The 16743-nt window shown below is 37.4% G+C and overlaps 1 protein-coding gene across 2 annotated transcripts; it reads left to right on the plus strand.

Annotated features, from left to right (window-relative positions):
* Nucleotides 1–543: 543 nt before the first annotated feature.
* Nucleotides 544–16489, plus strand: LOC136219187 (protein transport protein SEC24 A-like). 2 transcript variants are annotated; one of them, XM_066006469.1, is made up of 14 exons: nt 544–735; nt 1052–2091; nt 2243–2381; nt 3101–3291; nt 11921–12028; nt 12144–12347; nt 12922–13153; nt 13524–13673; nt 13837–13993; nt 14362–14489; nt 14586–14908; nt 14983–15171; nt 15673–15913; nt 16008–16489. In XM_066006469.1, exons 2-13 carry the CDS (start codon nt 1096–1098, stop codon nt 15904–15906), a joined length of 3051 nt encoding a protein of 1016 aa, XP_065862541.1. In that variant the 5' UTR covers nt 544–735; nt 1052–1095; the 3' UTR covers nt 15907–15913; nt 16008–16489. The 2 variants fall into 2 exon arrangements, with proteins under 2 accessions (XP_065862541.1, XP_065862540.1); XM_066006468.1 differs by having other exon boundaries at nt 16037–16489.
* Nucleotides 16490–16743: the final 254 nt, after the last annotated feature.

Raw genomic sequence — 16743 nt, forward strand, 5'->3', positions numbered from 1 at the left:
TATTGACGAAGCTTAGAGAATATAAAAGTAAGTGTACCTTGATAGCATGGAAAGGTAGGCTATATATAGTTGAGGAATTCGTAACCCCTAGGTAACTAGAAAGCCTCAATTAATGCTCATTTAATGGCGGTTTGAGACTATTTAATGATTCATTTAATAATCATTTATGGCCGAGACGGCGGCCAGCCGTTATCTAGGTAAATGGAGAGATTCGCCTAAGAGATCCGCCGACGGATCTCTTAGAGCTGATCTAGGATGATCCGCCAGACGGCTTCCTTTGCTACGTGGCATATCTTAAGGTAATTACCCCTTTTGGTCCTTATGATAATATCCTAATGTTATCAAATGACTATACCGGGAAGAATTGAAATTCAGTGGCCACAATATGAAAATGGGTATAGTCCAATGGCCATGAGTGTAAGTTACCCGATTTTTATATGTAGCTTTAAAGATAGAAAAAAAAAATAAAAAAACGTAATGACTAAATTGAGGGACTATAAGTGTTATTTAGCCTAATTAAAACGATATTGGCTTGGCCTTGGCCTAGCAACCTCCGCTTATTTCCTTTTGTATTCTGTAAAGAAAGGTTTGGATCTAACGGCAATTCGAATCGTGATCAGACCCATCTTCACCTCGGTTTGCCTTACCCTCTTTCAAAGTCTTAAAACTTCTCTTCCAAGCTCATTGATTGGATCTAGGGTTTTGCTCAATTGTCAATCTATTCATTTTCCATTTGTATGTGTCTCCTTTTTTAGATTCGAGTTCTTTCACTTATTCAATTCGCAGTCCTGTAGTTTTTCTTTGTCATTATACAATTAACTTCAACTGCTAAGTTTAATTATGTGCTGTTCACCTATTTTTCTGTTGTTTTTCTATTCGTTTTTCAAATTAGCAAGTTTTCAAATCGTGATGTTCAATTCTAGTGTTGTAATTGAATAATTTTTGTTATGTATTGTGACCACATTGTTCTGTGCTGTGTGTTCTTATGATTTGTTCTGAAGAATGATGCTTTTGGAATCATTTGCAATTTTCCTTTTCTTTGCTTTGGCAGATAAGTAATGGAATTTTGAGGCAAAAGGTTTCAAGCTGAAAGCCATGGAAACTAAAAATCCTGGTCGTCCAAATTTTCCTATTCCACCTTCAGTCACATCTTTCGCTGCTGTGCCCCCGGCACCATTTTCATCATCTGGTCCTCTGGTTGGACCAGAGGCCCCAAGCTTCAGGCCTACTTCCCCTGTTATTCCTCAAACTGCTATACCTACAATGGCATCTGGCTCTTCTGGTGTATCACACTCCTCTGGCTTTAGACCTGCTCCTCCTGCAGCATATGTTCCCTCAAGTGTTGGACCCTTTCAGGGCTACCCAACTCCACCATTTGTAGCTACACCTCAAGCTCCTCCTGTTGGGCAACCTCCCTTTCAACCTCCTCCTGTTGGGCAACCTCCCTTTCAACCTCCTCCTGTTGGGCAACCGCCCTTTCAACCTCCTCCTGGTCAAGTATCATCCCAACCTCCGTTTTATCCACAGCCACCTTCAGTACTAATGGGATCTCAACCTTTGAATTCTCCCCATTTGGATTCATCATTTTTAGATCCCAGGCCCAATTTCCAGCCATCTATTCCTCCTCCAAATTCACAACCCCCTCCTGTACTATCTCCTTTTCAAGCTCAGCAAGGAAGCCTTGCGCCTCCTGCACCAACACCACCCCCTCTTTTTCAAGCTCAACAAGGAAGTTTTGGTCAACCTCCACCTTTAGCTGGCCCTTATGGAATGCATTCAAGGGAACATATCCAACACATGGGCTCCATTGCTCCATCAGGTGGCATCCAAGGCTTGTCGGAAGATTTTAGTTCCATGTCCATTGTTTCTGTTCCAGGATCAATGGAACCAGGGTTAGATCCAAAAGGATTGCCAAGGCCATTGAGTGGTGATGTGGAGCCAACTCCATTGGCCGAGTCATTTTCTATGAATTGTGATCCTAGATATCTACGGCTTACTACTAGCGCCATACCAAATTCTCAGTCTTTGGCTTCAAGGTGGCATTTACCTCTTGGAGCAGTTGTGTGTCCTCTTGCAGAAGCTCCAGATGGGGTTAGTTAATTTCAATTGACAATTTGTTCTTGCTATTGTTACCATATATTACTTCATTATTCTGTAATTGACATTCTGGACATTTTATGTTACTATTAGTTTTGAGATTTTATTTCTTCTTCATAGTTCATTGCTATCATTCCCTACTCAGGAGGAGGTTCCAGTGCTTAATTTTGTTTCAACTGGCATCGTTCGTTGTCGGAGATGTCGCACTTATTTGAATCCATATGTAACTTTTGCTGATGCGGGAAGGAAGTGGCGTTGCAACATCTGTGCTCTAATGAATGATGGTAAATCTAGATTACCTTCTGATGTATTTGATTTGATAAGCCATTTGATAGTGTGGGGCCACAAAGAAAGCTTGCGTTTCAATGTATAGAGCCTCATTTCCTGTGAGCTTTTACTGCCAGTTACATGCATGTTTTTATGCATCAGAAACTTTAGTCCTTAGTATCTATAATTTATCGCGTAGTTTTACTTATACTGTTTCTGTTTGAGTTATATTTCAATTCGTTTATATAGCTGTATAATGTGAAAGAGGAGGATAGTCTCTTTCTATTGCATGTTTTTTCACAAAAAAAAAAGGTTTTTGCAGCTTTCTTTTTCCTTTTCCTTTTCTTTTCCTGTAAGTTTGTTGGCTTTACAATACATCTAATAGCTGTTAGTATGCCTAGGGGGTCATTTGGTGTGTAAATAGACAAGCTCTTCCCCAAAATATTACCATGATATAATTTCACAATATTTAACTGTTCATCTGGAACTTTTCTCTTATATTACACGTGGATGGGATTAGTTTTAGAACCATTAGTTGATATTTCAGCATAGTTCATTGAATTTCATCTTTTATCTTATTATATTTATTTCTATAATACATGTTTTTATTTTTCTGTCTGGACATTCGGCTATTTCTTTTTCAGTTCTGATCTGTAATTGATGTGGTTTTTACCATCTAGTAGCTTTGCCTAATTACCATCAAAGTTGCTAATCAATCTTTAATTCTCCTTTTCAGTTCCTGGTGATTACTTTGCCCATTTAGATGCCACTGGAAGAAGAATTGATTTGGATCAAAGACCTGAGCTTACGAAGGGTAGTGTGGAGTTTGTTGCTCCAACTGAGTACATGGTGCGGCCTCCAATGCCACCATTATACTTCTTCTTGATTGATGTTTCGATATCAGCTGTTAGGAGTGGAATGCTCGAGGTAAGTTTTCTTTGTATTAGTTGCTTGGATCATTTGTCCTTCTACCTTTGCAATATGTATATTAAAATGGAACATGGTATGAACATGTGACGCTGTTGTTTCTGATAAGGAAGTCGACTACTCGTTTCTACCTAGTTAGGACTCTGTATATATTATGTCTCTTAGGTAGAGTTTAGTTTAGGTATGGTTTCTGTTTATGTGTTGGTTTAGGTTTCGGACTTTCTGTCCTTGCCAAACCAAAACTCTATTGTATTTATATTAGGTTACTTCCATTGTTGAATAATAAGCAAGTATTATTATAGAGATCAATACTTTACATGGTATCATAGCCCTAGGTTTAAAAACCAACCTTTGAGGGCGAGCCTTGGCGCAACGGTAAAACGTTGTTGCCGTGTGACCTGAGGTCACGGGTTCGAGTCTTAGGAGCGGCCTCTTGCCAATTAAATTGGCAAGGGAAGGCTTGCCCCCAATACACCCTTGTGGTGGGACCCCTGACCCTCGCTCAGCGGGGACGCGTAATGCGACCGGGCCGCCCTTTTTTATTCCTGCCGTCAACGATCCACTCTTTTTTTTTTTCGTGGTTATCCTGGTTCTTTTTTTCTACCTCTGATTTTCCTGGTTTTCCTAGTTCTTTTTTTTTTTTTTTCTGCCTTCGGTTTTCCTGGTTATCCTGCAATTCACTATCCATTATCGATAGATTATTCCTTTAGCTTAAAAAAACCATTATGTCGATTAACTCATCAACAGACTCCTCTTCCTCATCCGGGTCTCATTCATCTGGAGTTTCTGGTGGTAATAATGTCGGTTTCACTTGGTCACAAACTGTTGGGTTAAGTCACAATTTGTCCGTCAAGCTCGCCTCCTCCAATTTTCTACTATAGAAGAGCCAGTTGACCAATATTCTTAAAGGAGTTCGTTTATTTTCTCACATCTCAGCCTCCGACAGGCATGAGTGTAGATGATTGGGACGCTCAGAATTCCCAAGTCCTTTCAATCATCAATGGCTCCGTCTCTGATAACATGCTCCCACAGTTAGTGGTGAAACTGCCAAAGAAGCTTGGGACAAGCTTCATACAACCTTTGCCTCCTCACCCTTCAAAAGAATAATGATTCAATCTCTGCATATATGCAAAAGGCTGAAATGTTGTTTGATCAGCTAGCAGCTTTACAAAACCCTGTGGGTATGGATGATTTTGTTGACTGCATCATGGCAGGACTTGGTTCTACATATAGACCGTTTTGTCGTTCACTAGAAGCTCGACTCGAGCCTATTTCTTATGATAATCTGCTTGGACTATTGATTAGTGAAGAAATCCAACTTGCTCGTGATACAACAATGGATTTACATACATCCCTTCTCCTCAGTATGTTTCTCGTGGGGGATATAACAATCGCGGATGAGGGCGCGGATGTGGACGGAAGTCCCGAGCATAGTTATTAAAGGCGCGCCTATGGCGCATGGCGCACCAGGTGTAGGCCTTGGCGCCATGGCGAGGCGCAATCGCCATGGCGCGCGCCTCGTGCGCCATTTTGCGCCAAAGGCAGTCACCAAAGGCGCACCAAGGCGCGCCTTGGCAATTAGAGGCAGTTATGGGCAGTTTTTTGGTAGTTACTTTATATATCTGGAATGGAACACATGTTATATTAACAAAAAGTGTTAAAAAGGAGAGAGATTATAGGTTTTAAACTAAGTAGAAGACGAAGAGACTCTTTGAAGAGGAAGAGACAGAGTCATTAAAAGAGGAAGAAGTTTAGTAGAAAGAAAACACATCAAACGGATTCAAACAACAGAAACAAAGAAGCTAAAGGGAATTCAACTTCAACAGTTTGATGATCAATAGTTTGATGATGCCTTAGACGAGGAGTGTGATAGTGATGATGAGGAGTGATGGATTTGGAGAGTTTTGATTAGGAGTAGAACTTAGAAATTAGTATTCAACTTTAAAGTTTTTCTACTATGGGGTTTATTTTGCATTTTAAAATTTATTTATGCTTAAAATATTTTCATGATTTAGTTTTATGTTAGTTTTATATTTTTATATTTTTTATTTTTTTAAGTGCGCCTTGTCTCGCTATGGCGCGCGCCATCGCCATGCGCCATGGCTCCGGGACCACTTGCGCCTTAGTGCGCCATGCGCCTTTAATAACTATGGTCCCGAGGTGGACGATCCAACCGGCCAAGGTACTTCTCGTGGATATGGACAACAATCTCAGACTGGACGTGGACAAACATTGGTTATTCCACAATGATATGTTATAATGGTAACGGCAAGGGCCATTATTCTCGCTCTTGTTCTTTACCAAGTTTTAGTTAGAATCAGCGACAAAGCAATCAGCCTTCTGGTTACCTTGCAAACACAAATCGAAATCAACCTTAGGTCATGGATACCGGTGGTACTGATCACCTCACCTCTGATTTGGAAAATCTTGCTCTTCACTCTGAATATCACGGTCCTGAGGAAGTCACTATAGGTAATGGTTCTAAGCTCCCTATTCACTTTGTTGGTGCTTTCGATTGCCAGATGCACGGTAAAAACCTTAAATTCAAAGATATTTTATTTGTTCCCTTCGCATCTCAAATCTCTTACTTCTTCTAACAATAGTTCTGTTGATTCTTTTGCTGATTCTCAAAGGAAAAAATAAGGATGGTTTATATTATCTTCCTGTTGAAGCATCAGTTCCAGTCTCAATAAACTTTGCTGCTTTATCAACGTGGTATGCTCGTCTCGATCACCCGGCAATTCCAATTGTTAGAAAACTAGTTTCTTCAAATGTTATTTTAGCTTCAGATAATAAGACGCATTCTCTTTGTGAACCATGTTCTTTGAGCAAAATTCATAAACTTCCGTTTATTAAATCCACTTTTGTTGCTAAACAACTGATAGAGTTAATTTGTTCAGATGTTTGGGGTCTTGCTCGTATTAAATCTCATGATGGCTATTCCAATGTTGTCTTTTTTGATCATTACACAAAATATTCATGAATCTATTTCCTCAAAAAGAAATCTGATTTGTATGACACCTTTGTTAAATTTTGCATACTTGTGGAAAAATATTTTGGACTTCCAGTCTGATTGGGGGGAGAGTTTCAGGCTCTCACAAAATATTTTTAGGCTAATGGGATAGTTCAGCAATCCTCGTGCCCTTGCACTCCTAAACAAAATGGTCGTGCTGAAAGAAAACACCGTCATATCGTTGAAACTGGTTTAGCGATGTCAAATCATGCTCGTTTACCACCTACCTTCTGGTCTTATGCCTTTGATACTGCTGTTTACATTATTAATCGATTACCTGCTTCATCGGTTAATTTTGCCATTCCATATGAATTATTATTTGGAAATTGCCCTGATTATACTCAACTTCATATTTTTGGATGCCTCTGTTACCCCTGGCTAAGACCATATAGTCCTCATAAATTGGCTCCTCATTCCACTAAATGTGTTTTCTTGGATATAGTCGTTTTCACAAAGGTTATTATTGTTATGATCCAATCTCTGGTAAAATCTATGTCTCACGCCATGTACTTTTTAATGAACAGTATTTTCCATGAGTGTGTTACAAAACAAGCTACTGTATCCATGATTCTCGACTCCCCTCTTCGACAACCCTGTGATTACAATTCTATTATTATTGAATTGATTACCATCTACGAATCAAACACTTAACAATCAAACAGATCGGTCCAGTCCAGCATCTCGGCTTGCAAGTCCAGCATTTCAGACTACCAGTCCAGAAACTCAGCCCAGCATCTTGGACTGCCAGCCCAGAATATGCAAGCTTCACAAAATTCATCATCTGACCAGTCTAATCTACAAACTCGGACTGCCAGTCCATCGCTGGCCATAATCGAGATTGGTCTTGATTCTCAAAACAGTGCCTCCTTTTCACTGATGATTCAAGCTCTTCAAGACACTCCTTCTCGCATTCATCGAATTGTCACTAGATCCCAAGTCGGGACACAAAAGCCAAGGATTCTCACTGCCACGGTACAGAAAGAACCTACCACTTTTTTGCAAGCTTCGAACACAAGAATGTTGAGAGGCTATGGGCTCCGAGTATAATGCTTTAATGATGAATGGCACATGGAGCCTAGTTCCACTACCTCCAAATGCTAATCAAATTGGTTGTAGATGGATTTTTAAAATTAAAACAAAGGCTGATGGTAAGATTGAGCTATACAAAGTACGACTAGTGGCTAAAGGCTATCATCAGAGCGCCCAGGAATAGACTACTCCGACACCTTCAGTCCAGTTGTTAAAGTTACTACTATTCGCCTCATCCTTACATTAGCAGTTTTTTGGATGGCAAATCACTCAGCACGATTAGTGGGTTTGTGGATCCTATACGCCCTACACATGTATGCAAGTTGCACAAATTTCTATATGGTCTCAAATGGTCACCACGTATGTGGCACGAAAAGTTAACATCTAACTGCTTCTATTTGGCTTTGAGGGATCTAAGGCAGATAGTTTCTTGTATTATTTTCATCGGGGAACTGTTCGACTATTCTGTTTGATTTATGTTGATGATTTACTAGTCACGGGGAATGATCCAAGTATGATTGCCAAGCTCGTTCAGTTTTTGGAGTCACAATTTTCCATTCGGAACTTGGGACGATTACATTATTTTTTAGGTGTGGAAGTTGACTGGAGCTCCAAGGGACGTTTTCTTCATCAAACCAAGTATTGTAAAGTCATCCTTGAGAAATCAAAGATGCAAAGTAGTAAAGCTATTTCAAGTCCGACAGATCCAACCGAGAAATTGAGCACCGAGAATGAGGTTTTGTTACCTGCATATATAGAAGTATAGTGGGCAGTCTTCAGTATCTCACTTTCACCTGTCATTTCCTTTGCAGTAAATAAAGTCTCTCAGTATATGCACACGCCGTGTGAATCACATTGGTTGGCTGTCAAACGCATCTTGCGTTATCTAAACGGGACTTGTTCGTTTGGTTTGACACTGCATCGAGGCGGTCGGCTTGGCCAATTACACTATTCTTCGGATGCTGACTGGGGAGGAGATCAAGACGATCGAAAATCCACCGGCGGGTATGCCATTTTTCTAGGCAGATGCCTTCTGTCTTGGTCTTCATACAGTTTCACGTTCCTCCACCGAGGCAGAATATCGTTCGATCGCATAGATACAAATGTTACTCCGCGAAGTTGGTTTATTTAACGGCGAATTTGGTGTTCCATAACAACAGCAAACATTTGGAAATTGATTTTCACTTTGTTCGGGATAAAGTTCGTTCAAAAGCTCTTGTCGTACGGTATATCTCTACCATTGATCAGACAGCAGAGGGTTTTACCAAACCTCTCCATCATGGGAAGTTCCAATTGCTTCGAGATAAGCTCACAGTGCAGCCCCGCCCAGTACAGTTTGAGGGGGGATAAGGAAGTCGACTACACGTTTCTATCTAGTTAGGACTCTCTATATATTATGTCTCCTAGGTAGAGTTAGTTTAGGTTTGGTTTCAGTTTATGTGTTGGTTTAGGTTTCGGACTCTCTGTCCTTGCTAAACCGAAACTCTATTGTATTTATATTAGGTTACTTCCATCATTGAATAATAAGCAAGTATTATTATAGAGATCAATACTTTACAGTTTCTGATATGTTATTCTTGCATAGGAGGATGAAGCTAGTTTATCATTTGTTCAGTTTGCAGGTCATTTTTTTATTGACAAACTGCTAGAGTCACAACAACCTTTATCTGCTTTTCTGGTTTTAGGAATATGCATAATGCTGTCCCTATTCTTTTTACGAGGTGCAAGTTGGATACATTTGAATTTGCAAATATATCGTTTGGTCTCGACTTACATGAACGCCTTCTTTTGGGAGAATGCATTATGTGTGACCGTCAACAGAAAAATGAAGGCTGAAGAGAACAAAAGATGGCAACCAGGGACAGATTATGTTCAGGGCTGTGGGAGCACGTGCCCCCATAGACTTTATTTTTTCTCCCATAAAATTACTAATATTTACAACTGTGACCCCACATTATATTTACAATTGTGCCCCCACATGATGGAAATTCTTAGCCTTGAATGATTTTCCCCAATTATAATCTAATGCTGCTATTCAAGATTGCTACCCACCACGCTAACCAGTAAACCATCACCTCCGAACACCTGCTTTCTTCCACTTCAGTTCCACATTCCATTCATCTCTGTTCAAGCAAGACTTTGATCTGTTGATTTTTCTACTTCTCACCAGTAGTTGACTCGAGATGAAAAAACAATCGTTTTGCAAAATAGTTGGGATTTTGGATTCAAACCTGAAATTTGGGATTTCTGCAAGCATTAAAATCCTGTCCTGCTGCTTGCTGCTGACTATTTTCAAATATTTTCTTTCTTTTCTCCGAGTCTTCCTTCGATTTTATTACCTGGGTTTTGTTGGTTTTAATATGGATTGCTCTTGCTTCTTTTTCTTTCTCCAATCTATACCAATTTCTTCTAATTTGCCAAGATTTGTGGCATATGCACTTTTTATATTGTTTTTCAATTCCCATTTTGTAGTATCAGTTTTACCTTCACTCATAAAAGGTGAAGGTTTTTAAAAAGGTTTGTGTAGATAATTTGCTGATGAATGGTTGATTTCACCTTTTTTATTTATAGATTTTTAGATGAACGTTTTTGACATTTATGTTGATGGGCATGAACTTTTTGTGTTGAGGTCTGTAGTTGTTCACTTGTTTCTCAATTACATCCACACGCGAATATCCACTGGGCTTGAAGAATGCACAACACAGGTCCATATTACCATGTCCTGCAATTTAATCAACAAATGGGGTTGCCGGGAATCGAACCCTTGACCACTTGATCAAAGAGACTCTGATACCATGTCATGGAATCCATTGAGCTAAAAGCTCAAGCTTATAGTTCATATTAATATCTGAAAATATTAATTACAGTATTAGAGTAGAATCGACTGACATTATCAGTGACAAGAATTTCTTTTATTTTGCCCATTGTTTGGGTGGACTTGTTTTGTGCTGGTTCCTGTATATAACAAGTGCTCTTGTAAGTTTTTATCACTGTTGTTAGAATCTTATGATTCGATTCAGCTTTATTTCGAGCCGAATCTATAGGCGAATCTAAATTATAACAGAATCTTACGATTCTTGATTCGAATCATACGATTCGATTCAACTCTATTTCGAGCAGGATCTTCATCACCGTTCATCAAAAACTTAAACAATAGTAACTACTAAACTCACTCTCCTGTAGTCCGATTGTTATTTATCAAGTTATCAAACTAGCTCCATTCCATCATTATCAAGTTGACAACAAGGCAAAAAAAAAAAAAAAACAAAGTCAGAAATTCAAACTCTTCATCTCTACTAAGTTATTAAACAGAATCCGATTTGTGAATTAGTTTTATTAGGATTGCATTTGCATTGGATTTGAATTTTAAGTACTTGGTTGATAAAATTCTTTTTTGACATTAAAATTGCATTTTTAGACTAATATTTTGAGTTCAACATGGTAAATATTCTATTTTTTATAATATTATGAATTTGAATGGAATCTTACGATTCACGAGTCATGATTCACAAAATGAGGATTTCAATTCACGAGTCGAATCTCGATTTGATAACTATGGTTTTTATGGAATTGATATATATTTAGATTTTCAAGTCATTCCATTCACGTATGGATCATGGATTTAAATTTATGTTGTAGTTGACGAAGTTACATGTAAATTCGTAGTTCATAATAGTTTGTGAACGACAGATAGTTGATCTTCTGCTGAAGGTTCATAAAGCTTGCTATTTTCTAAAGCACTATGAAACAAGATTGAAGGAAGAATAGTATTTCATTTTTAGTACAAATTTCATATATTTGAATGGATTAATAGATTTGTTTTTCCATTTTATGAGTCTCATTGTTTGTTTCACATTATTAGCAGATATAAATATATATGCTATTTAACTTGATTTTTATTTGTTCATTTTCGAATTATCTGTTCATGTCTCATCTCATGAAATCCTTAATCTGCGTGACTTTAGTTTTATCAATGAAGTTGGTTTGGAACAGTGGAGTTAGGATTTCATTTAGATTTATTACCCATTATTGACTACCAATACATAAACTAATGCACAATGTAGGCTGATTAAGAAATTGTAGTGATGGCATAAGTGAAGACTCGACTATGGAATCTTTCGGGACATGATTTTTTGAATAATTGCTTAATTACATATTTTGAGAAAGAAATATTTAGTAGAATTGATAAAAAAATATTAATCACTTTCAAAATATGAAAGATCATAGGGACAATTGTGATCTTTTTTCCTCTTCTGCAATTATGTATTATTCAACTAAGTTTTACATTGGATCTATCATCTTTGAAAGTCTTTTTTAGATTTTACTGTTTGTTGAGATACTATTTGTGCCCCTAGTATGTGAATTTTCTAGATCCGCCCCTGATAGCAACAAACTATCAATTAGATGAATGCTGAAGAGAATAAAGGGACAATCCCATTAAAATGATTGCTTTTGATAATGTTTGATGATATTCCTTTCTAATTGATAAAATCAAAAGGAATTCTTGGGTCGTGGTTTCAATTCTTGGCATCAGTTTCTACATGGTCCATGGATGTACTTATATTGGCGTTTGGTTTCTGTTTGCAGATTGTGGCCGAAACTATCAAGTCTTGTTTGGATGACTTACCTGGCTTCCCCAGAACACAGATTGGGTTTATTACTTATGACAGCACTATACATTTTTACAACATGAAGGCATGTGATGTGTGATTGTATGGCAGCTAGTTCTCTTAGATGCTTCATATATTTTCCTCCCATTTTAGCTAACGCTTTAGCTAAAATGAGTTGTGGATATTTCATTTTGGTGCAGTCATCATTAACGCAGCCTCAGATGATGGTGGTTTCAGATTTGGATGACATATTTGTTCCGTTGCCTGATGATCTTCTTGTTAATTTGTCAGAGTCAAGAAATGTTGTGGAAGCATTTCTAGATAGTTTACCATCCATGTTTCAGGACAGTATGAATATAGAATCTGCTTTCGGTCCTGCTTTGAGAGCAGCATTCATGGTTATGGTGTGTATTTTTTTCCCTTTCCTTTTTTTTTCGTATTGTTTTCATTCTTTTTATGCCCTGGATATCTTATTGAATCTAATTAGTTTTTGGTTAAATTGCATGTTGTTGCTCTGGAAAACTTATTCAATCTATCTAGTTTTTGGTTAAATTGCATGATGTTGTATCCATGAATCCTTTGTGCCGCCTGCTTACAGCATAAGATGAGAGTAGGAAGAACATAGATTAATTGGTCGTCTGGGCTTTTTTATTTTTGTCCCAAATGTTTAACTTTGCTCTCGAGCTAAATTTTTTTTAAATGAGGAATGGAATTGCTTGTATGGTGGCAATAATGTAATCGCTTAACAAGAAATTTATCTTTTTCTGTTAAATAACTACGAGTGAACTGAGCTATATTCCCAGATAGTTAAAAAGTAGCCCTGCAGATGTTCAGCTCCCTTGCCCCCTTTTTTCCTTCTATAATGTCCATTTTTGTAGCTCCTTGTGTTTACCTTTTGAGAGTAATGAAGCGAGGTGCTTGCTTTTCTTTTGAATTAGTTTATCATCTTATGTTGACTAACTCTCTCCCTCTTTCCAGAGCCAACTTGGTGGAAAATTACTAATTTTTCAGAATACTATGCCATCTCTTGGTGTTGGACGCTTAAAGTTGCGGGGGGATGATCTTCGTGTTTATGGAACAGATAAAGAATATGCTTTAAGAATACCAGAGGATCCATTCTACAAACAAATGGCTGCTGATTTTACCAAGTACCAGATAGGCGTTAATATTTATGCATTTAGTGACAAATACACTGATATAGCCTCGCTAGGTAAAAAATTTATTTTCACGTAACAGTGTTCTCCATTGATACAGTTTATAGCTTGACTTGTCTCATGTTTTGCTTTAACTTGGATAGAATCGTAACTTTTCATATCATCCACCTTTTCATTGTTTTTTCATTATTTACCCATGATATGCTTTTGGGCGTTTATATCTGGTTCAGAGCTAATAATTTACTGGCATTTAATGACCTATGGATCGTTTATGCTTGAAAATGGAGATGCACCTTGTTTACTTATGGCTTACTAGCTGTTATTCTTTGTTCTCTCTCTCTCTCTCTCTTTTTATTTTTTTTTTATTTTTTGTGGTTGACACTTTATAAAACTAATTGGTATAAATTAGTTGGGCTCTTCTATTAGGGACTCTGGCTAAATATACTGGGGGACAAGTTTATTATTATCCAAGTTTCCAATCAATCAATCATGGAGAGAAGTTGAGATATGAGTTAGCTAGGGATCTCACTAGGGAAACTGCATGGGAAGCCGTCATGCGCATAAGATGTGGAAAAGGTATGTTCATTTCCTTGTTCTCTTCAGCATTTTGTATTTTAAAAATAGATACATGAACATATAAAAGAATTGGTCTTTCGATTGTTTCCTTTGTTTTCCTTATCTGTTTTCTCCTAGACAGGTAGATGGTTGATTTCTGCCTTCCTTTTTGCTTTGTTTCCAGGAATTCGGTTTACATCTTATCACGGGAATTTCATGCTCAGATCAACAGATTTATTAGCTCTTCCAGCAGTTGATTGTGATAAAGCATATGCCATGCAGTTATCTCTTGAAGAGGCATTGTTGACAACTCCGACAGTATATTTCCAAGTTGCCTTGTTGTATCCTTTGATTCGAAATGTGTGAAGAAACTCCTACATCTTTTTCGCATACTTGTCTACTTGGTACTCTTCGAATTTTTCATTATAAACATAAAAAGAGATGGTTTCTAATGCTCGTACTATATATAAGTTAGTAACTATTTAGACTCATCGTACAACTTTGTCATTTGTCTTTCGCTCTTCTTACTTGAAACGTTAACACAGAGATGTCTGTCCGTTTGACTGTTTGCTTAGTTCCTTGCTTCTTTGACTTTCATTTTGTTCTTTTCAATTTCAGTTGGATTTTTTTCTTTTTAATCTTTAGTATTCGCCAATATTTTAATAGTTTGAAAAACATGTGGGATGAATTTTTTCTTAACCATCAAAAGATACACTGCATCTTGTGGTGAGCGGCGTATCAGAGTTCACACTACTGCAGTTCCAGTAGTTGCAGATTTGGGGGAGATGTACCGCCACGCTGACACTGGTGCCATTGTTTCTTTGTTTTGTAGGTTAGGTAGGTCTAAATTGGATCCTATGTTAGCACTGATCGTACTTCCTAATATTGACTTAAAACATCATGATGTTTTTAATCAACTAAAATAATTTGCAGCAATTGAAAAAACATTATCCCACAAACTGGAAGATGCACGAAATGCTGTGCAGCAAAGGATTGTGAAGGCTTTCAGAGAATATAGAAGTCTCCATGCTGTGCAGCATCGCTTGGGAGGGCGAATGATCTTTCCAGAGTCTCTAAAGTTTTTGCCTTTGTATGGATTAGCACTTTGTAAATCAACGCCTCTCCGAGGAGGGTACATAGATGTTCAGCTTGATGAACGCTGTGCTGCAGGATTTACGATGATGGCATTACCTGTTAAAAAATTGTTGAAACTCTTGTACCCCAGCTTGATTCGAGTGGATGATTATTTATTGAAGGTAATGCTACTTTCACGCTGTTAATGTAGGCATATGTAATATTCAATGATACATGCCATTATGATGTGTTTCAGCCTTTCTCCAAAGCGGATGAATTCAAAAACATTATAAAGAGGCTACCATTGACTGCAGAGAGCTTAGATTCTAGAGGCCTTTATATATATGATGACGGTTTTCGCTTTGCTTTATGGTTTGGGAGAATGCTTTCACCTGATATTGCTATGAGTCTACTTGGACCAGATGCTGCAGCTGAGTTATCGAAGGTATTTTGCTGTTGCCACCAGAAATTGTATTGTTGCTATTGGGATTCTTGAAGTACAAATTTAACATGAGCCATAAACCAATAACTAAAAATGTTTTCTTTTTAACTTTGAGTGTCTTACATATAATTTCTTTTTAAGAATCTTTGGACATTGATGTCTAGGAAATTATATCAAAGGTAGGAGAGGATAGAACAAGTAAATATTGAAGATGGTATTTATGTCATTGTTTTCTAATCATCTAAGAAAAAAAAATTTGGTAGTTGATACAATTTATATGGATCCCTCCAAACTCTTTGGAGTAGAAAAGAAAACAGAGAGTAAAAAAAGGAAGAAATAGGAAAGGGAAGAATTTATTTTCTTTCTTACTAAGATTTTTACTATTTTTTTTCACATCCCTATGCATCGATGTTATTTCTGCCGCTCTTTTCTCAAGTTGTCCTTTTGTTTCCTTATTGCTCTGTTACAAGGCTACACTTGACTTTCTGTGATGCCAATAATCAGGTTACACTCAGAGCGCTTGAAACTGAAACGTCAAGAAAGTTAATGGACATGCTTAAGAAGTTAAGAGAGAGTGATAATTCTTATTATCAACTGTGCCATCTTGTGAGGCAAGGTGAACAACCCAGAGAAGGCTTCCTTCTCCTCTCAAACCTTGTGGAAGACCAAATCGCTGGTTCGAATGGCTATGTTGATTGGATTATTCTAATACATAGACAAATCCAGCAAAATGCATAACTTGCAGGTACCAAGATTTCATACCAATTGCATAGTGAGACTACTTTTACAAGTGATACCAATGTAAATCACATAACACGATAACCCATTTGTGTTTGCAGTTGTCAATTTTGACATTTTCATTTGACAGGATTTTATCAGGGATGTCTGCCCGATTTGTGGAACGATCAACTTCAAAAATAAACCAACTGGTCAAATGTTCCCTTCAGTAGAGATGGGTTCTGAAACAACAATTTATTCAGCCCTTCACCAGATCAAACGACTAGAACGAGATGCACTTGAGCAATTGCTTTGGTGCCCGAGTTTTCAACTTTGGAAAACAAAACCAGATCAATTTTTTTTTTTTTTGTATTTGATGATAGCTGAACAATAATTAGCAATTTTTATAGTCGTGCTATAATCTCGGTTTCTTTTTTCTGAGTAGAAATTTGGAACTTTCGTCGGCCATTTGTCTGCGTTAGACTGGTGTTATCTACTGTTTACATTATTGTTGCAGAACCTTTTATTTTATTTTATTTTATTCTTTTGTCCAAAAAGAAACAATGTAAGCTGAATATTGGAAGGAAATCCTTGCTTTGCGATATTGACATTGCGAGCATGGTAGATTTTTTTTTTTTTTTTTTTTTTTTTTTTTTGTATTTTATGAAGAATATTAATTTGGTTGAGGTTGAGTCCTTGTAACAATTTGGTTGAGAATGTTTGAGATTTTATTCCCTTTTGTTTTTCTGCTGTTTAACTGATGATATTTGCCTTTATTAAAAGTAATCACTTTTTGTGATAAATTTTGTGCTAATGTTCTCCTTTCATTTTTCCCGTCAACTGCAAAGAGGTTGATAG

Source organism: Euphorbia lathyris, chromosome 2 (assembly GCF_963576675.1).
Source record: "Euphorbia lathyris chromosome 2, ddEupLath1.1, whole genome shotgun sequence".
Classification (NCBI taxonomy): Eukaryota; Viridiplantae; Streptophyta; class Magnoliopsida; order Malpighiales; family Euphorbiaceae; genus Euphorbia; species Euphorbia lathyris.

What these genes read in the sequence shown, in the direction of transcription:
- LOC136219187 (XM_066006469.1), top strand. Translation starts at nt 1,096, where the DNA reads ATGGAAACTAAAAATCCTGGTCGTCCAAATTTTCCTATTCCACCTTCA. An exon ending in TATTTCCAAGTTGCCTTGTT is followed by an intron (nt 13,994 to 14,361) that starts GTATCCTTTGAT and finishes AACCATCAAAAG; the next exon opens with ATACACTGCATCTTGTGGTG. An exon ending in CTGCAGCTGAGTTATCGAAG is followed by an intron (nt 15,172 to 15,672) that starts GTATTTTGCTGT and finishes GCCAATAATCAG; the next exon opens with GTTACACTCAGAGCGCTTGA.